This window comes from Taudactylus pleione, unplaced genomic scaffold (assembly GCF_031769625.1).
Source record: "Taudactylus pleione unplaced genomic scaffold, aTauple2 ptg000037l, whole genome shotgun sequence".
In the NCBI taxonomy this organism is placed as follows: domain Eukaryota; kingdom Metazoa; phylum Chordata; class Amphibia; order Anura; family Myobatrachidae; genus Taudactylus; species Taudactylus pleione.
In genome coordinates, this window is record NW_028284439.1 from 6385211 (window position 1) to 6406981 (window position 21771).

The 21771-nt window shown below is 43.1% G+C and overlaps 1 protein-coding gene across 2 annotated transcripts in view; it reads right to left on the reverse strand.

Moving 5' to 3' along the window:
• Positions 1 to 21771, reverse strand: part of ZBBX (zinc finger B-box domain containing) — a 224708-nt gene that overhangs the window by 27117 nt on the left and 175820 nt on the right. For both annotated transcript variants that reach the window (XM_088452313.1, XM_088452312.1), the window contains exon 17: positions 5346 to 5489. In XM_088452313.1, the coding sequence (XP_088308439.1) occupies positions 5346 to 5489 (144 nt within the window). The remainder of the gene's footprint in view (positions 1 to 5345; positions 5490 to 21771) is intronic.

Below are 21771 nucleotides of genomic sequence, written 5' to 3' on the forward strand. Positions count from 1 at the left end.
CATTTTAGCAGGATGGAATTGTAAAGGCGCTTGTGTGCGGCTTTGCAATTGAATCCACTGCTGGCCATGGTTACATTTAATATTCTATACTGTGAAATGTACATTCAAATTGAAGCCATGGATTCTGAAACAGCATAATTCCTGTATCTCCTATATAATTACCATTTTGAAGATTGATACAGAACTCATTGCGAGGTCTGCAAAGCAAACAACATCCGCTGCCTGTGGGACAAGTACCAATGGGACCGAGGATTGTATATTTTTCAGTATGTAGAAAGCATGATGCATTTTTACAAGAATAAAACATTAGATAAGGGGGAGAAAGATCATACAATTTGAAATGTCTACCACAGAAACAAAGTAGCCAATACTCTGAGGACAGGAAACCAGTAACTGATAAACGGAATAAAAAATACATCAGAATTATATTAACATGTGTAGAAAGTGATGGATGGTAAGTGAGTTGGCAGTAATGGAGTACCGCAGTAAATTCAGACTACGATAGTCAAATTTGACGTCTCTGGATAAAGTGAAGGGAAGGAACTTGTGAGAGATTGTAAACCTTGTTTAAGACGATATAGAAAAGAGGGATTGCTATGAATTAATAGGGTTATTACAAATTTGTATTTGTATTTCCATTACAAAAATGGTTTGTTGTACAAGTCTCTAGTACTACAAGCAAGGCACACTTTGAATACTAATTATTTCGTCTTTGTCAGCTTTTCAAATGTTTGTAGTGTAATAATAAATATGCTCACAAAATGTTCTAATCAATAGAAAAGCATGTGATATGGCGCAAGCATTGGCGAGTGACTGGCCAACAGCTGTATTTATTTATAAATTAGGCTAGTGGCCAAGTACAATACATAGACTCGTTTACAAAATGCAAATTACACGGACAATCTTTGCTTTTCTCCAATCACCAAATGAATAAACATACCCAGATGACTCTGGGGCCAGAACTGGCTGAACTACTTGGCTGGCGTAGATATCAGAGACATACCATAACTGGCCAATCGGATTTGTCTGGAGAGGACGGGTCATGAGGGACAAAGGTATAGAAAGAAAAAGACTCTTGAAGAACAGTAGAGTAATAATATAAGTCTACTCATGCAAAAGATTGGTAAGACTGAGGACCTAATAAAGGATGCATACAGGAGAGGTCTTCTTAATCTTACTTGACTTAGCTTCTAGTAAACTGCTGATTGCAGCAAGGGAAAACTAGTGCCAGTGTTTATCCTGTTTTACATCTGTCATATATAATTGGTAATGCGGAAGACCCTTTCATTTTATTTTGCAGTTGCTAAGCATTGATTGTGCACTGTCACTTCTCATTTATATCGTGCATCAAGCTGATGGCTAGGGCCCAGTGGGTACATATGGGCCAAGACTAATCTAACCTTTTATTTATGTGTCTTAGTTTTGACAAATGGAGGGGAACGAACGATCCCCAAATTAGTGTCTTGCCTAGAGACCCATGGGGACTTAATGATGTTGTGATGCTGGAAATGACTTGTGTGCAGGTGTTAATACTACAGAGCTATATAGGCACACACCAGCGGATGACTCAAACTATGAACAGCCCAGTTACTTAACCAGTGGTGTGATTTTATTGAGGGATAACAGGTACAGCCATAATCACTGTTATACACGCTGGTAGATGGAGCGTAGCCTGAATGAAGGAGGGTTCTATACAGTTCATTAGCCAATGAGTGTATGCTGCTAACGAGTAGAGGTGCAGGGATGCTGGAATAGCTTTAAATAGATATGGACTGGGATGTCTCTGGAGCTAAGTGGAATACATCTGTCTCCAACTGTGACACTCTCGCACAGTACTAAAATGGCTCAATCTCAAGTGCTGTAGCACATGAGGTTAAAGGACAGACCTTCCTGCAGACTCTGGGTCTTAGTGCTGCACAGAGGCTCTAAACCTAATGTTTATATGTCTCATGAAGGAGCACAGAGTTGTCAGTGGGTATATTTATTAAGTACAAATAGACTGTATCTGGGGTAAGCAGCACACGTGCTTCTAGACTTCGGTAAAATATATCTAAAAGGGCATGTGAAATGTAAACTTTTCAAAAACTGTATTATTGATTTCAGAATGATATGTTTTACCTGAAAATCTATGCCGTACTCCCTACTTTTTACTCTACCTCCTTTATTGCTGGTAATTGTATACAGTATATCAGTGGCGTAATGAAGGGGGTGCGGGTCGCACCCGAGTGTTACCCTCGAAGGGGGTGACAACAAAATGCCGGCTCCTCCTCAGTGACAGGAGCTGGGTGCTGCAGTGTGACATTCTCCTGCAGCACCCAGCTCCTGTCATAGAAGAGGAGCAGACAGCCCAGTCTCCGGGGGCAGCCCAGCATCTCCGGCAATGCTGGGCTTCCCCCGAAGTGATGTCATCGGAATTCCTGCAAGGCCATGCCCCATTTACTTTAGGACACACCCGCTATTTCAGGTGCGGACGCGCCTTCGGCACACAGGGACACTGGGGCAAGTCAGAGTGCGCCTTTTGGTGTCACCAGACCCGGTAACACCTCTGCAGTATATGTGCTGCTAGATAGAGCGGAAATATGTTGTTTCTAAGATTATTGCATTTATTTCAAATTGAACAATATTAGTGAGAATGTTACATCATAAAAGACAAAATAATTCTCCAAACTTATGTATTTTAATGTGTATCTGACTGACTACCCTTCATCTGAACATATATTGGACAGCTTATTTGACTACTGTTAATTTTTATAATTTCAAAACCAGCTCCACAGATTTAATCGCAAAATGTAATATGACGTATTGTATTATCTAATGCCGTATTGACTAAGGGCCTGATTCAGAGTTGGGAATGGAGAGAGATATCTCTCTCAACTAATCATCTTGGTGAAACCATGCTGCACTGCAGGTGGGGCAGATATAAAATGTGCAAAGAGATTTAGATTTGGGAGGGAGGTGTCCAAACTGACATCTAAATTGTAGAGTAATAATAAAGCTGTGCAGTATTTGTGGGCTACATGCAAAAGCAGCCAGTATTTACACTACATGCAAAAAATTTATGTATTTACACCCCTTGCATTGCAATATGGTTTGCCCAGGTACACAGTTAAGTGCTATCTCTCTCTCTATTCCCAACTCTGAATCAGGCCCTAACATCACTTTTCTCATTTTCACATTAGTAACAATAACTAAATGCTGGCTAACACAGCGTTATTTGTCATTGTCATTTTTGTTACTAATGACTGTGTCATCTGGGATTTCCCCTCTGTGTGCTTCCTTTCTAACCTAATTATTATGGTTTATTTATGGGTTTGTAAGTCACATAAACGTCCCTGTAAAATGAGCACTATAATTAGTTTGAAAGATCAGTACGGAAAGGTCAAGTACCTAGAAATCACTATGCTTATCAATACAGACATATATACCGTAAGACCCAAGAATAGTGAAACCTTGTAATCCTTTATTCCTGTACCAGAAAACAACTCTTATTAACTCCCGGGCATTACAAATTACTGTCACACATGGCACTTGACCAACGGTAGTTATATCAAAGCTGTGTAATATTCAGGTGAAACACTGAATCTTGTGGAAAGACAAACAATGAAAACACTAATTTTCCTGGCGTGATGTCACATTAAGTATACAGAGACCACAAAGCAACCAGAAGAGATATGAAGGTTCTAAATATAAGAAGGTCCTTGCTGAGCACAGCCTGCTGTACATAAAACACAGTGGCTGCTGTTCTCCAGGAACAATTGATGAAGGGATACAACCTTTGGGAATAAATTCTGTGAATTAGATTTGTTTTTTTTTTAGCTTACTTTAATTGTCATCCATGTTGGAAGTAAGCCAAGAGAATTCCATAAATACAGTAATGAACCTTTGAGACATGTTTCTATAGTAAAGTAATGAAAGAAACTGGATATGTATGTTTTTTTCCAACTAGCCTAAGGACTTTTCATTGCTCCAAACAAAATGAATACATAACAATGATTAGTTTATGCTGCAGGTCTACATACATATGAATAGGTTCTATTGCCACACATTGTATACAGCCAAGAACGGTATAAAATTATTACACTTTGAGTATTTTCAAAGGTCAGCCTTGAAATGGAACTTATGGAGTCTATAAACCATAGTGAGGACTGTCTGAAAACTCATCAAGGTTCCTTATAAATATTCATGCTAAACTGGTAAGTTTTATAGTGATATGAAATGTAATTAGTTCTGCAATAACAGCCACAGGTATGTAACAAAACAACTATTCTGCAAAGAAAAACAATTTTATGTTAGGTTTGCATTTTGTAATAAAATCTCTGCACTTAACCAAATCATTTGAACATAATGAAAGCAAAAAGCAACATACATAGACTAAAACTTATTTAAAGCAGCAATCACATGAAAAAAATAGGTGTTTTTTTTAACATAAATCACAGTGACTGTTGAAAAATGTTTATAATTATAAGTTTGCCTTGGTTTGCTTCTTCAGGCTGCTATTAATGATTTATAATTCTGCCCAATGTCACAGGATGTGGTAAGCAGTGAGGCTTTCTTTGAAACAATGATTTGAAGGTTTCTGATTTTGGAAGAGAACCATGTCCCTTTCACAGACCTCCACAATATAACTTAATCTATTAAAGCCATAAAGAATGTGGTTCTCTGCTTTTAGATTATTACAGAATTATATAACGGACCTCTCTATGCATTTATTCTGCATTCCTTGCCTATAATAGGGCCTGATTTAGAGGTGGATGCAATTCATTGCCTGGCTGCGATATTTTACAGATTCGCAATAGTACAAATATACATTAGCATTCACAGTCTGTAATAGGGTGGGACAGACTGAAAGTAAACCCTGAGACTTCCACTTCCATAATGTGAGCACAGAACACTCCACCATCGACACACCATCGGACGCAACATCGACCCCTCGCTCAGCCAATGGGTGGCACAATCTATCCATTGCAAATCCCTCAACAAACGGTCCGTGTGGCTGCAGTACTGCAAAAGAGAACGCAGCCGCATGAATTTACATGCCCATGACACTCCCATAACACACCTTTAAGACGGCCTCTTTTTGTGTTCACTTCAAGTCACCTCTCAGAAACACCTATGATTCGCAGTGACCTTTTCTAAAGATACTGTGACCGCTATCAGACAGTTAGGTTCTCACGTTTCCAGCATGGGTTTCTCTGACTTTTCAGGCAAGCGCAGTATCAAAACATCGCTCTACTGCGCAAACATCGACACTATGTCACAGCCTACACATTATACGACTATCCTGGTACAGTGGGCAAAATATCAATTTTCAGACTGTAAGATATTTAATGGGTTTAAGTACTCACCAGTTGTTCTTTGTTTGAAATATCTGGGACTGGGGGAGTGCTCTATGAAATTGTTGCTGTATTTAGCCTGTGCTACAATATCTTGAACAACAGCATCATCTGCAGAGTCAGTTAAACTGCTGTCTGGTCTCCAGTAGTTATGCCCTACATTGAAAATGAAAGAGTTATAAAAGAGCAGTTTTATGAAACAATTGGATCAGAAAACAGGTCACTATATAAATCTTTATTGAAATGTCCCTGACAATCAGTACCCAGGCATGTCACATGGATGGTTTGTTATAGATAAGAGAGCTGATTAGGAACATGGGACAATGTTTTGGCAGTAAGCTAATAATAATGACACATTTTAAAACTTATAATTCAGAATTACAAACACACATTCCAAGATAATTTGCCTACAATTTTGCAAATTAACAATACCTGGTGCATAAATAGCTTTTCAAAGCAAATAATAAAATGGTATATCCTTTGTGATGCACCTCCAATCCCCAAAGACAATATGTTAATTCTTATTATTAACATAATAATTATAAACTTTATATTCTGACAATTGTTATATAGACCCCAAAGAATTATACTTTGATAGAAGCTTTAACATTCCAAATGTAGTACAAATACACTGTTTACAGTTTTTATGACCTTTACCGAAACAAACATATACCACACACACATATGCGAATCAGGGCAGCATTTGTACATGTTCTTTCACTGTGCCAACACATAAAAAAAGGAAGAACAAAACAAAAACAAAATATTCAAACACAGAAAAATGGCACAAAACAGCCTCAGGGCCTGATTCAGAGCCGGACGCTATTTGCGCTCACTCGTTCAGAAAAAGGGGCCGTATATTTAAATAGAGCGCTCGCTCTTTGCGGTCTGTTGACACCTCTATGTCTGAGTGAGCGAACGAAATATGCGCTCGCTATTTTGTAAAAACGCCCCCTGGCCGCTCGCATCCTACGTCATCTCCGCTATTTATTAGATTAATCAAGTACATCGAAAGGCGTCTGAACTGCTCGCAGTGCTTGTGGTTGGATTTTCCTACCGCAATCATGCGAACAGTTCAGGCTAAGAGACAACCAAGTGACATGGCCGATGACGCTGCTTTGTTAATTATGCACACCCTTAAAACGCATGTTTCGACCGTTTGGCACGCCTGCGTTCGGATCTCCACTCCCCGTTTTCAAGCACCTTCCCCTGTTACCACCCACAAACGCCTCATCCTGTCACTCAAATTAGCAGGCACTCGCTATTTTGCGAACACACGATTTCCGACCGCAATGACTGGTTGGAGCATGCGCATTACGACCCATACGCATGCGCAAATGTGCGAACATCGCTCGGAGCGAACGAGCGGCTCTGAATCAGGCCCTCAGTCCTGAGATCACCTCATCATCATGATTCAAAGCTTCAATTAATTAAGTGGTGGTTCTAAACTCTTAGTAGTTTGGATTTTAAAATGCCATTTTCTCTCATTTTTATTTCTTCATTATTCATGTTTATTGAGTTTTCAAATGTAAAATGGAGTTCAAAAATGAGAAAGGGGAAAGGACAGTAGAATTAGCAAACCACAGCCCAAACAATACAATAAAATATAAATCAACAAAGTTTTTGAAGTTTATGTTGCTGAGTTCATTAAGATTTTGTTTCAGTTAGGAAAAAGGTAGTCTCTTTTTTTACTCAATATCTTAATGTTCTGTGGTGTCTTACAGTTCGTTATAACAAGCTAGACTATCTGTCCAAAGGAAATGTTACTTGCAATGTCTTTCCGTTTTTTCCTGAGGTATTGCAAATAAGATCCTTTTGTGCTGAATAAATTTCCTTTTCTATTTTTACAAACAAGTTTATTTTCTTCTCAATGTTTCTTGAAGATAGGGACAAGCGTTGATGTCCTATATTGTTCTTCAGACAAGTCCTTCCTCCTCTTTTCTTCTCAAAACGTTCTCATGAGTATGTGTGAGGACAAAATGGGAAAAATAAAGAGCAGAAAAACCAGCAGATTTTAAATGCCCGGAACCTTGGCTTCCCCACTGCCGTCACTGTCCCGTCATACTATGCCTTGATAAAGACCGTACAGGTTGAAAGGCATCAGCAAGCAGGTAAGAGCTGCTTTCTCTCTGATGCAGAGGAACCTCCAGGTAGAGACTATACATAGGCTGCAAGGGGGGAACCAAAGTCATGAGCATTTAAAATCTGCTGGTTTTCTACACACACTGGACTTGTTTTTCTGGTAGGTAGACCTGCAAAAGAGACTCTTTTTAAGGAGTGTTTTTTAAATAAAGGAGTGTTTTATAAGTAGTTTATTAACCCCTATTGTCTCCCAGGGGTAATGTTTTCTACAAAATAGAAAGTCTGTGTCCATACTCATAACTTTTTTTTTGAAGAAGGCAGCAGAGTTCTGTAGAGTGCAATAGTAAAACTCTACGTAATTTTAAAATACAATAGAACCAAGGATCACATGACAGAAGTATAATAACTGGACCACTGTTTTGACTAAAAGAAAAAAGAGTTTTGGTGAAGTATAAAATCATAGGGGAGTATGCTTATCTGCCCAGTAACTACTCCAAACAATCCAATTCATTAAGGGGAAGAGGCAGGGGTTGGAGTATTGGCAACTCGCTGTTTCTAGTTCATAATGTCTGTGAACTTTCACTTCAATAGTGACCAGGCTGGGAATGGCAGTAATCACTGCTTTAGTGGCAATCAGTATATGCCCCATCACATAGCGGTTCCCTAAGGAGGTCACTCCCAAGTGCACGTGGAATAAAGCTACAATAGTTATGGGCTAGAGACCCACCAGCAATCCTCGTAATCAAAACGAAAACTCCCCTCCACAAAAATTGAAGGGCCAGGCAATCCCAAAACATACTGCATACATCATCCACAATACCTCAAAACTTAGATATCGAAGGATACATTTTGTGTTGGCACTCAGAGGTTATATAACGGACCTCTCTATGCATTTATTCTGCATTCCTTGCCTATAATAGGGCCTGATTTAGAGGTGGATGCAATTCATGCCTGGCTGCGATATTTTACAGATTCGCAATAGTACAAATATACATTAGCATTCACAGTCTGTAATAGGGTGGGACAGACTGAAAGTAAACCCTGAGACATCCACTTCCATAATGTGAGCACAGAACACTCCACCATCGACACACCATCGGACGCAACATCGAGCCCTCGCTCAGCCAATGGGTGGCACAATCTATCCATTGCAAATCCCTCAACAAACGGCCCGTGTGGCTGCAGTACTGCAAAAGAGAACGCAGCCGCATGAATTTACACGCCCATGACACTCCCATAACACACCTTTAAGACGGCCTCTTTTTGTGTTCACTTCAAGTCACCTCCCAGAAACACCTATGATTCGCAGTGACCTTTTCTAATATAGTACAATATTTATTTTAAAGAACATTTCCAAGTGACATTTTAAAACAGGTTAGGAATATTTTACTCCATTCTGCATCTGTAAAGGTGTGGGAGAAATTAATTTGAACTGGGAGCTTGCCCCATTTCTGATATGTCAGTAATAGACGCTATCACTAGGTTATATGGACTCTTTGGTTTGGAGAAAGAAATTTCAATTTGAGTAGGGAGGCAGAGAGGCCTTGCAGCCAGTGGCGTAATTGTGAATATTTATAAAAGTCCCGCAGAGGTATGCGGAAAGATTCCTGAAGTTGTGAAAACAGCAGGAGGAGAGTGTCGAATGTAATATCGCGGAACAAAACTGCACCCTCAGATTGTCAGGTAGCTTTACATTTGGGATCAGTATAGCAATGCTAGAGAGGGAGAGGTTGAGGGAAGGCAAACAAATTTAGGGCCTGATTCAGAGCCGTTCGTAAGCGGCCACGCGTTCGCTCTAAGCGATGTTCGCACAACTGCGCATGCGTAAGGGTCGTAATGCGCAAACCAGTCATTGCGGTCGGAAATCGTGCGCTCGCAAAACAGCGAGGGGCTGCTAATTTGATTGACAGAATGTACTGTTTGTGGGTGGTAACAGGGGAAGGTGCTTGAAAACAGGGGAGTGGAGATCCGAACGCAGGCATGCCAAACGGTCAAAAGGGCGTTTAATGGGAGTGCATAATTAGCAAAGGAGCGTCATCGACCACGTCACTTGGTTGTCTTTTAGCCTGAACTGCTCGCAGTGATAGCGGTAAGAAAAACCTACCACAAGCACTGCGAGCAGTTCAGATGCCTTTTGATGTACCTGATTAATCTAATAAATACCGGAGATGACGTGTGATGCGAACGGCAAAGGGGCGTCTTTACAAAATAGCGAGCGCATTTTTTGTTCGCTCGCTCAGACATAGAGGCGTCAACAAACCGCAAAGAGCGAGCGCTCAATTTAAATAGCCGGCCCCTTTTTTGGAACGACCGTCCGCAAATAGCGTCTGGCTCTGAATCAGGCCCTTACTCTGAACTATGGACCAATTTCTGAAAAAACTTTCAATGTGGCCAAGACAGCTCTAGAGGAAAAGTATGCAACTTAATAGATGCAGGGAGACACAGCAGATCCGTTAAGCAACATAAAGAGGACCTACTCATTTCCATAAGGACGCTTTGCGAATCCTGACGTGAACCAATTTCTAGCTTGATTAAGTAAACAATCAAGACCTCTTTAAAACATACAGTATTTCAACGTGAAGGAGTCAAATTTATTAAACATGGAGGATGGTAGCAATCTCTGTATGGCATAAAATATATATAACATTTTCGGCAATAAAATAATTTTTATTGCTGCTACAGTAGGTGATCCATCCATGAGACCTCATTGAGCATCCGGTCCTTTGTCATAGCTGTCAACCTATGAAATAAGGCAGAGTTTCACAAACTCTGCCATTACAGTCCAAGTTTTAAGGATATCCCTGCTTGAATCCAGACGGTTAAATCAAATTTACTAAGTTACTCATTAAGTCACCTGTGCTCAAACACGAATGTCCTTAAAACCTGGACTGTAACAGTGGAGTTTGCAAACCTATGCAATGAGGGATGAAAATTGCAAGCAAATATGTCATCTTCTTTTGCCGGGATTTGCACTCACAAGTAGCTAAGGCACTACTGTATATAGACAAAAGTGATTGCAACCCAGGGCCAGTGCAAGGTTTCCGGGTGCCCTAGGCAACATTTCACCAACCGCCCCTGTTCCCTCGAATTCATAATATGCCACGCATCAGTTTCCCCAGTTCAATAACAAGCCACACAACAGTGTACCAAATTCATAATATACTATATAGAGTATTACACACAGCAGAGTGCCAAAATCCTAATGTACCTTATAACATTGCCACAAATTCATAATATGCCACACAGCTGTGCCACAAATTCATTATAAACCACTCAGCCATGGATTATGCGATTCATTTTTTTATTTGTGGACTAAGCGGCGCCCTCCAGTGGCTGGCGCCCTTAGGCAGCTGCCTATGGTTGCTTAATGGTAGCACCGGCCCTGTTGAAACCCCCCCCCCGGCACAAGTGAAATGGTGTGCTCCTGCAGCAGACACTTGTTCATGAAGGTATAAAGTGAGAAGTGATATGTTCTTGATAACTCTGGGTTCCCTACATGGTAGCAGTTCTACGGAAACAATAACTGTTTTTATCAGGACAACAATGTCATATTTCCAGGGCGACACTGGACTGGTATACAGAAAATTCGGTAACCCGGATGGATAGGCCAGTTCAGAGTCCAGATCTTAACCCCATTGAGAACCTCTGGGACAAATTGGAGTGACGGGTGCGTTCTAGGCTGACTCTACCTTCTTCAGTGTCACAGTTGGTCACTGTACTTAAGGTGGAATGGCAAAACATATCGCCTGCTGTTGTGCAGGAACTTGTGGACAGTTTGCCAAAAAGGGTGTCATGCAGTAATCACTGCACGGGGTGGACCTACAAAGTACTTACGTCAATAAAATCTTGTTGATCTATTTGCTGTAAGTGTGTAATCAATTTTGTCTACAGAGGTGCTCCACCAACAATTCTGGGATATATTCTTTGACAGGGCCTCCATTTTAGAAGTGTTCAACGTGTAAAAATGTGCCGGAGAATACTTCTTCAAAATATTGTGCTAAAGACAGATGAGCGGTCTCAGGGCTGGTAAGACAACGCAGAATGTAATCTGCGAATAAGCAAGTTTATGAGGAGCACCTTGTATTAATGGACCTTGGATAGAAGCAGTGGCTCTAATCCATTCAGCTAGGGGTTTGATTGCCAGCATTAAAATCAAGGGTAAAAGACTCATTGGCACATTCTATTAGAACTATAGTAAATGGAGGAAAGGAAACCATTGGCAAATATCGTCACAGATGGGTTGGAATAAAGTGCAAGAATTGAGTCTAAAAACCAATTCCAAATCTCCACAGGACCTCTGTCATATACCCCCAATATAGCCTGTCAAAGGTATTTTCAGCATCTGGGGAATGGCCTCTGTTCCCTAAAATGGAGGGGTACCTGTGGGGGAGTGATGAGGCCAGGATCTCCGTCAGCTGACAGATTTTTGGCCTCTCTTTAGCATCTGCAGCGGTCAGCTTGCGTGACCCCATGAGTCACTTAGCCAGCCAATGGTCTCGCAGATGATCCGATGTTGCGTTCTAGAATGCAACTCGGATCAGTAATACATGCAGGAGGCGGGACGCCTCCTCTGCATTATCATATTAGAACTATTGCAGCTGCTACCATTTAAGCAGATGCAATATTTCCTGCGCCCTCTGCTGAATTAGGCCCTTTGTCTCTTAGCAAGTGTATCTTGAGCGATATCCCTACAAACTTGTAGATCCTCCTGTATTGCTGCAGAAGACTCAAAATGTCTGGCGGTCTGAAAAATAGCTTCTTTACCGTGGCAGTAATGTATCCTCATAAAACTGTCCTTGAGGGCAACCTCGAGATCAGTCCTGGTCCTTGAATAGCTTGTGAAGGGGAGATATATGTGTGACCGGGGGAAGGGGTTTGGGGGTGTTTGAAATTTTGTCTATCTGACCATTAAAAGATGATTAACAAATGAGTGTCCCAAGAAAAGGAATTCTTTTTTTCTTAAACCTTTGCTAAATGTTCTTTACCATGAAGCAGAGACGGATTTAGACCTCATGGGGCCCTAAGCAAGATACTAGTTTGGGGCCCCCTCCCTTAAACAATCCATATCACTATACATTCATTGCTGATTCATGCCCTTGTAGAGCACCCTGAAGAAAATGTCCACCGTGACCTTGAAATGTCAGCTATGTATGTACAATATACTTGATTTTTTATTAACATCCATGTAGTGCTGCCTATTTCTTTCCATGGGGTATCTTTACTAAACTATTTGGAACCTGTATTTAATTACAGTCTTTTCATAAATAGATTCAGTTACAGCACAGGCTCCCTTATGAGTCATCCTAACCTATGTTCAGAACTTGAAGGAGGCCTGGCCTCTTTCACTGCCCACCTCATAGCACCACATTCTGCCCCTTTCACTTCCTGTCTCACATCACAGCACCCCTCTCCCTTCACAGCACAGATGCCCCTCCCCTCATAGCAGAGACCCTTCTCCCCTCACAGCACAGATGCCCCCTCCCCTCACAGCACAGACCCCCTCACAGCATAGACCCCACTGCCCTCTCAGAACAGACCCCTCCCCCCTCACAGCCCAGTCCCCTCTCCCCTCAGAGCAAAGACCCCCTTCCTCCCTCAGCATAGCCCCTCTCCCCTCACAGCACAGACCCCTCTCCCATCACACCACAGACCCCTCTCCCCTCACAGCACAGACCCCTCTCTCCCCCCACAGCATAGACCTCTCTACCCTCGCAGCATAGACCCCTCTGTCCTCACAGCACAGACCCCTCTTTCCTCACAGAACCCTCTCTTTCCTCACAGCACAATCCCCTCTCTCTCCTCACAGCACAGACCCCTCTCTCTCCTCACAGCACAGACCCCTCTCTACCCTCGCAGTATAGACCCCTCTCCCCTCGCAGCATAAACCCCCCTCCCCTCACAGCTCAGCACCATCAAAATTACCTGATGGGGAATGGTGTATTTGCGCCGTGGAGCTGCATAGCTCTTCTTCTCCAGCCTCTTGAACAGCAGCACACAGTCACAGAACTAGCAATTTATGGGCCCAGGAGCAAAAATATGCTTTAGCCCCCTGCCTTCAATGCTCCCTGGCACATACCACACCCACTGTAATTCCCGTCGCCACAAACCCCTGAAGTTATAACTGAATTACTGAAATACTCTTCAACATCACTGCCTGACCCCCATACCTCACACACTGAAATACCCCACACTCACTATCATGTCCTGAACCATAACTGGAACAAATACCCTTTCCAAAATCAGTGTCTGTATGTTCTTTATTGTTATCACCCACCCATATCTGTTGTTTTGTACAAAGTTCACCCCCCTCTTGTCAATATATTCTGTATTATTATACCCCCCACCTATACGTTCTGTATTATGTTCCCACAACCCCTCATTTATATGTCCGGTATTGTGCTCCCCCTGTACATCCTGCATTATGCACCCTTCATCTGTATATTCTGTATTGTGCTCCCCAGCTGTATTTCCCCTTCCCCCATCTGAACGGCCTAATAGATTTTACCATTAATTTACTCCCCCATGTATTAGTAGTAATACATGGGGGAGTATTCACAGTAGTGTGCCACCCCTTGCTTCTGTTTATATGTGCCCCCTTGCTTCTGTATATGCAGTAAAGTCCACCTCCTGTATTCCCAGCAGTGTGCCACTTGTGTTCCCGGAAGTGTGCCCACCCTGTATTCAGGGCAGTTTCTAGGGTTTGAGGCTCCCAGTGCGAGCACTCAAAATGCCCCCCTCGAAGCAGTAATATTGTGGAGCGGGCGTGGCATCATCGTGAGGGGGTGTGGTATCACAGTAAGGGAGTGTGATCTCGAAAGACCACAGAATGTCAGCCACTGTGACTACTGAGCCCACGGGTGGCAAACCTGTCAGAGGCAAAGCGCTGAAAAATATATGTAGCTAAACAAAAGTCAGACAGCATGCGCGCGCCTACGGCGCGCGCTCAAAAAATGGGGTGTGGCCTAGCTGTCACAAGCCCATGCCGAATTTCTGTGTGCATGCCTTTGGTGTGACATTTGCAGAAGTATGACCTTGCATCATACTCGTTTTTAGTGCGTTGGGAGCGAATCCAGCACATTGCAAATACAAGCCAGATCCACATATAATACACTGCAACAAACCACTTCCACATAATAGAGTGGAAAAGCCAGAGGCACATAAACTACGTTTTAAAACCACATCCACCTCAAGTACATTATTAAATCCAGAACCACATAAAACACATTGAAAAAACAAGATTCACATAATACACACTTCATTCCAGCCCCCTCCCTTGCCATTCCATCCCGACAGGTCTTAGGCTCCCCCCCCACTGGCTCTCAGGCAAAAGTGCCCATTATGCAGTGCCCCCTGTAGCTGTCCCCATATGCAGTGTCCCCTGTATTTATGCCCCTTATGCAGTGCCCACAGTGGTAGTGCAACTTATGCAGAGCCCACAGTAGTGGTGCCCTTTATGCAGTGCACCCAGTAGTAGTGCCCCCAGGTGTGGTGCCCCCTATACCATGCCACCATTAGTAGTGCCCCCTGTAGTCATGCCCCCATCAGTAATGCCCCCAATAGTAATGGTCCCTGCTGTAGTGCCCCAGTAGTAGTGAACCCAGTTGTACTGCCTGAAATATTAATGCCCCCTGTATTAGTGCCCCCAATAGTAATGCTCCCTTTGTAGTAGTGCCCAAAGTAGTAAAGCCCCAAGTAGTAGTGCCCCCAGTAGTAGTGCCCCTGGGCCCTGAGTAATGCCCCCAGTAGTGGCACCTCCTAAGCAATGCCCCCAATAGAAGTGCCCCCCGAGTAATGTCCCCAGTAGTAGTGCCCTGGTGCCCCCAGTAGTGGTGTCTCCCCTAGCAGAAGTGCCCCCAGAGTACTGTCCAGGCTGCCTGGACATAAAAAAAAAACACTAATACTTACCTTCAGCCCCGCTCCAGCGTCCCGCTCCGCTCGGCTGCTCCTTTGCACTATTACCAGTTATTTATTACCAGTTATTTATATAGCGCACACATATTCCACAGCGCTTTACAGAGATTATTTGGCCATTCACATCTGTCCCTGCCCCAGTGGGGCTTACAATCTATATTCCCTATCACATGCGCACACACATACACACTAGGGTTAATTTGTGTTGGGAGCCAATTAACCTACCAGTATATTTTTTGGAGTGTGGGAGGAAACCGGAGTACCCGGAGGAAACCCACGCAAGCACAGGGAGAATATACAAACTCCGCACAGGTAGGGCCGTGGTGGGAATCGAACCCACGACCTCAGTGCTGTGAGGCAGTAACGCTAACCATTACACCGTCTGTGCTGCCCATGACGTCATGACGTCCTCCCATAGTGCACACTGGGGGAGCCGGGAGCGGGCGCCCGGCAGTCAACAGGCTGTTTCTGCTGGGCGGCGCGCCCTGTGCGATTGCACGGGTTGCCTGCCCCTAGAGACGGCCCTGCCTGTATTCCCAGCAGTGTGCCCCCCCTGTGTTCCCAGCAGTGTGCCCGCCCCGTGTTCCCCCCTCTGCATTTCCAGCAATGTGCCCCCTCACCTGTATTCCCAGCAGGGTGCTCACCCCCTGTGTTCCCAGCAGTGTCCCCCCTCTGTGTATCCAGCAATGTGCATGTCCTCTGTGTTCCTAGCAGTGTGCTCCCTCTATGTTCCCATCAGTGTGCCACCCCTTGCTTCTATATATATGTAATGTGCCCTCATGTATTCCCAACAGTGTGCTCCCCCATGTACCCAGCAAGGTGTCCCAGCCCAAGTTCCCAGCAGTGTGACCCCTATGTTTATCCAGCAGTGTGCCCCCCCTGTGTTCCCAGCAGTGTGCCCACCCCAGGTGTTCGCAGCAATGTGACCCCCCTGTGTTCCCAGCAGTGTGACCCTCCCATGTTCCCAGCAGTGTGGTCCCCGTGTTCCCAGCAATGTCCCCCCCTGTGTATCCAGCAATGTGACCCCCCCTGTGTTCCCAGCAGTGTGGTTGCTGTGTTCCCAGCATTGTGCCCCCCTCTGTGTATTCACCAATGTCCCCCCCACTGTGCATCTTGCAGTGTGCTCCCCCTGTGTTCCCTGCTTCTGTATTTACACAGTAATGTGCCTCTCCCCAGCCCAGGTATTAACTTACCTTCATTCTTTTCTCTGTATCTCAGTTGTGCTCCTCTGTCTCTGCAGCCTGGCTCCTCCTCCTCCAGTCCACTCCCACTCTAGCATCCAGTCGCGTGGGTCTCTTTCCACTGACAGCATTAGTTAGCAATGTTGCGATGTGATGACAACACGTCCCTGACATTACTTACTGTACAGGGCAGAGATCATTAGGGGAATCAGGGTAGGGAAGCTGAGGACAGTGGATCCAGGTGCGCCGGCGGACACCCGGGCCCGGTATTACATTGTTCTTGTGGCAGAGGATCTCATACGCTGGGGCGGCACCAACTACACTGCTCTCTCTACAGCCCTGAGAAGAAGGCAGGCCAGGGAGAAGAGAGGAGGGCCCACCACCCCTCTATTCTAGCAGAACAACCCACCTATTCTTTCTTACAGCCCCGGATGTGCTGCACTGCTGCTACTATACTGTGTGTGTGTCCCTCTTCCCTGCCGCTGCCAAAAGCAGCAGGTCACATACATTGTAGCAGGTTCTCTCCTGGAATGGAGTTCAAGGGAACCCGGCCAAGGGCCCCTTGGAACCCGCCGGGCCCTAGGTGGCTGCCTAGGTTGCCTAGCGGTAAATCCGCCTCTGCCATGAAGTATTATATACTTTATTCCTGGGAGCACTGCCAACTATATTATAGACTGCAGACAGCGTGTCAATAATTTGTAACACAAGTTGGTCTATTGTACAATTTCTTTGGTATATTAAATCCTGTGCGGGATCACCCCATACCCTTTTGGTGTTTGAAAAATGTCAGTGAAAAAATCCTTCAGACCCGATAACGAGATTCATGGATTCCACTCACTTTCATATTGCTTTAGTATAGCCCAGTGTTGGCTAACCTTGACACTCCAGCTGTTATGGAACTACATAACCCAGCATGCACTGCTACAGTTTTGTTATTAGGGCATGCTAAAACTGTGGCAGGGCATGCTGGGATATATAGTTCCACAACAGCTGGAGTGTCAAGGTTAGCCAACACTGGTATAGCCTGTCTTCCTGGTCACTAACTGTCCCGTAGAGATGAAATCTCAGTTTGCATGGCCTTATGAAGGTTAATTGTCATTATGGGACACGACCAACTTGCTCACTTTAGTCTCCAAATGATCTGTATGACTTCTCAGATAATTTATGTTTTGTTAACATGCCTGGAGAGGGGATGGGTATGGGATGTTGGCGGTCAGAATCCCGATGCCAGCATCCCGACAAGGTTAGAATACCGACCCTTGTCGGTTAGCATTCTAATCTGCTCCCTACCCTAACTGTTCCTCCCCGGTGGCTGAACCTAACTTCCCCCCTAGTGCCTAAACCTAACCTCCCCCCTAGTGCCTAAACCTAACCTCCCCCTCCCAGCATCCTAAACCAAATCCTCCCCACATTGGTGCCTAACCCTAATGCTAACCCTCCTCCTTAACCCCGCTACTTACCTTCGGAATTCCGGCGGTCAGTTTCCGGCGTCGGCATTCTGAGCCCCAGAATCCCCGCAGTCGGAATATGACTGCATCCTCTGGAGAGTTGCTCTAAAGTCTGAGGTAATTTCAGAAATAAAACTAGCCAATATTGTTTCATGTTGCCAAATGTGAATGATTTATCTTCCCACATGGGTTCAGGCACAAATGCAGTTGAGGCACCTGAAACAGTACCAGAAGCTGTAATAGTCTGTGCTCTCTGGCAGTCTGTTGAAGAAAAAGGTATAGGTGTCCCGAAGTGCAGAAGAGTCGGCTTAAAGAAAATAACCGAAGGCAGTTATGCACGACTTGGGACATATAATGTGAGGAAGGCGTTGGCAGACCAGAACACTGAGTGACAAAACAGGTCTTTATGACAATGGATCCATCAAACAGGGAGTTTTAGGAGTAGTGAGAGGGAATCAGTAGTCAGATATCCAAGCACCATAATAAGGACTCCCATTATAGAGGGTAATCGCTTTTATTTTAGCCCAAACTCCACAAAAATGTCAGAATCAGTGGCAAAGGGAATAGAGACTGACTGTGACTGTTGGTAGAATGCAAAACATCACAGTAAAGAGTACATTAGCATAGTAACTGTGCTGGGGGGGGGCAGAGACAGAATACTCAAACACTGAAACAGTCCAGGTGGAAAATGACTGACCTTGACAGGAGGGATTAAAAACACTGAACAGCCTGGAGAATAAGGTGATGGCCGCCTCCCCTCCAAATATATATATTTTTTTAACTGTAACCACAAACCCACAGAACAAGGTGCAGTTCAAAGAACTAGAGATTGTGAATTTGCCTTGAACTGCTAGTGGATAAATCAGTGCACAAAGAAAGATGCAATGTGGATCCATTTGTTGCGTTTCATACGCCATACTGTATTGTTTATACATCCTAATAATATTGTAGAGCTTAAGAACCTTCATGTTTTGTGCTGAGCTCTGATCTCTAAACACTGCAGTGCACTTCCTGGTCACTTGACACATCCAAAGTGTCCATTAGTGCTCAAGACACGCCCCCCCCATACTCAGAGGCATGCCTCTATTAGCGCTCTCTCTCTGTGCAGCTTACTGCCTGTGGTGTGGCCCCACCCCCAGTTCTGCAAGCAGTGTCTGACTATACAGAAGAGAGGCTGAGCTGTTGCTGCCTCATCTCTTGTCTCCCTGCAATCACAAGGAGCTCCACAAAGATGGTGAGTGTTAACTATGAAAATTATTGCAAAAAACAAAGATGTTGTTTAGAAGTTATACATATCTTCTTTGTATTATTCTAATAATGTTATATCAAATCTCAGGAGTATGACACTGGAAATAAACAATTCCATATACATTTTGGGGTTTAATAAATAGGCAAAAGTCGCATGACTTAAGTTGGGTAGACACTATAAGATTACATTTTTTTTTTTTCTTGCCAAGGATTTAAGATCGGTTTCAGAGTACTCGCAGGTCCTATTTTCGTATTAGATCTTCGCTATAACTGAATTGGCTCCAGTTTTTAAATTAATGAAACATTATAAAATTCAATTATTTTCTCCATTTGAAGTACCGTACTAGTCTAGGCCTTGCTTTACTTAACTGAATCGACTTAGTTTTGCTTTTTTAACAACTACCCTCTTTCAACAATAACAAGAATTTGTTTTATTTGTGATAACGAAGCTGGTAGTCACGTTTGAGACACAACACATTCAAATCTCCTCACTAACGCTGGGAGGAGGCATGGCCAGTGCACTGCTGAGCCTGCTGGGACATCCTCACACCACAGCCACGCCTCCTCCCAGCATACAGAGAGGAGCAACGGAGAGGACCTAGTGACGCAGTTAGCACACCTCCTGTTCCTTTGGCCCTCTCTCTATCCCACCACAACCAATTTCCCGCCGTTTGGGCTTGTTTTGTTCAGTACGTCCTCGGCTTTTGTTGGGAGTTAGCACTGAATGTGCGAAACAAAATGTTTTCGGCATAAAAATTATTTCTTCTTGGAGATGGTGTACTAACAACCTGACGTTTTTTGTTATATTTGTGGCAAATATAGTGTTGCAAAAGTAAGAAAAAATATAACTGTATTCGTATAACAAGCGTATCAGGATTATTTTGGACATCACATAAGCCAGCAAGACAAGATTTGGGTGCCTCACAAAGTTTGTAAAACCTGCGTGGAATCACTCCGCAATTGGACTAAAGGTGATTGAAAAGGACTTAATTTCGGCATACCTATGATGTGGTGTGAGCCAAAAGATCACTTGAGTGACTGCTATTTTTGTGCTGTAAATGTGAAGGGTATGAATCGATTTAAGAAACTCAAATGGGAATACGCAAGTACGAATTCTGCAAACAACCGATACCACATAGCGAAAATGTACCTGTACCATCATTCAGTTCTATGTGCGAAGTTGAATGTGATGACGTGGAAATGTTAATTTCATCCAGTGCAAGTGACAATACAGATGAAAGTGAGTTAGAAGAAAGTTCACCTACACCAAACTAATTTTCTCAAAAGGAACTAAACAATTTAATTTCTGACTTGAATTTATCGAAAAAAGGAGCTGAGCTTTTAGCATCCGGATGTTACTATAAGGTCGTATCGAAATAGAGAGCAAGTCATACTGCCGTTCTTTAGCCAAGATAACAATCTTGTGTATTGCAACAATATTCCAGAACTTCTCCAGATAATGGGCTTACCAGAATATCGAGCAGAAGATAGGCGGCTCTTTTTGGATAGTTCTAAAAGAAGCTTAAAATGCATGTTACTGCACAATGGGAATAAATTTGCATCGATTCCTATCGGTCATTCAACAAAACTTAAAGAACAGTATGAAAATATCAAGTTAGTCTTAGAGAAAAATTGCTTATTCTCAGCATCAGTGGTCTGTTTGTGTTGATTTAAAAATGGTAAACTTTCTTCTTGGGCAGCAAAGTGGATATACTAAGTTTCCTCGTCACAAATGCTTAATGGAAAGTCGTGCAAAACAAAAGCACTGGTAGCAAATTGTATGGCCTCCAAGAGAAGTTATAAGTGTAGGAGAAGCCAACATCATTCATGAGCCCTTAATTGACAGGAAAAAAATCATACTGCCGCCTCTCCATATCAAACTGGGTTTAATTAAACAATTTGCAAAAGCATTGGACAAGTCAGGCGATTGTTTTACATATATTTGTCGAACATTTACATCTCTTAGTATTGAAAAATTAAAGGCAGGAATTTTTGACGGCCCACAGATACAGAAACTGGTGAAGGATCCAAATTTGACCACATCTATTGCTGAAACCGAATCTGACATGCATGCTAAAATGTTTTGAGAAAGTAGGTGCCAACATGAGTTTTAAAGTACATTTTTTGTAGAGCCATTTAGATCACTTTCCGCCCAATCTAGAAGATTTAAGCGAAGAAAAGAGTGAACGGTTCCACCAGGATATTCAGGTAATGAAAGAAAGATATTAAGGAAGGTGGGATCGTCACAATATGGCCGATTACTGTTGGAGTCAGCAGAGAGACTGACCGCAACAAGAATACAGAAGAAACTCCTACAAAAAACGGTTCTCATAGCTTCCTAACACTTATGTATGTAATTATCCTGTGTCTTTTTAGAACATTTTACGAATCAAATTTAATTACAATAAAAAATAAAATATCTTTTTAACTATAATTAATATTGTTTAATTAAATTTTTCATAAACATTAAAGACATATGCATATCTCAAAAACTACAGCCAATTGAAAAATAAGCATGGCATATTCATGATCAGGAGCACAAAATTAATCGAAATCGACTCTTAAATC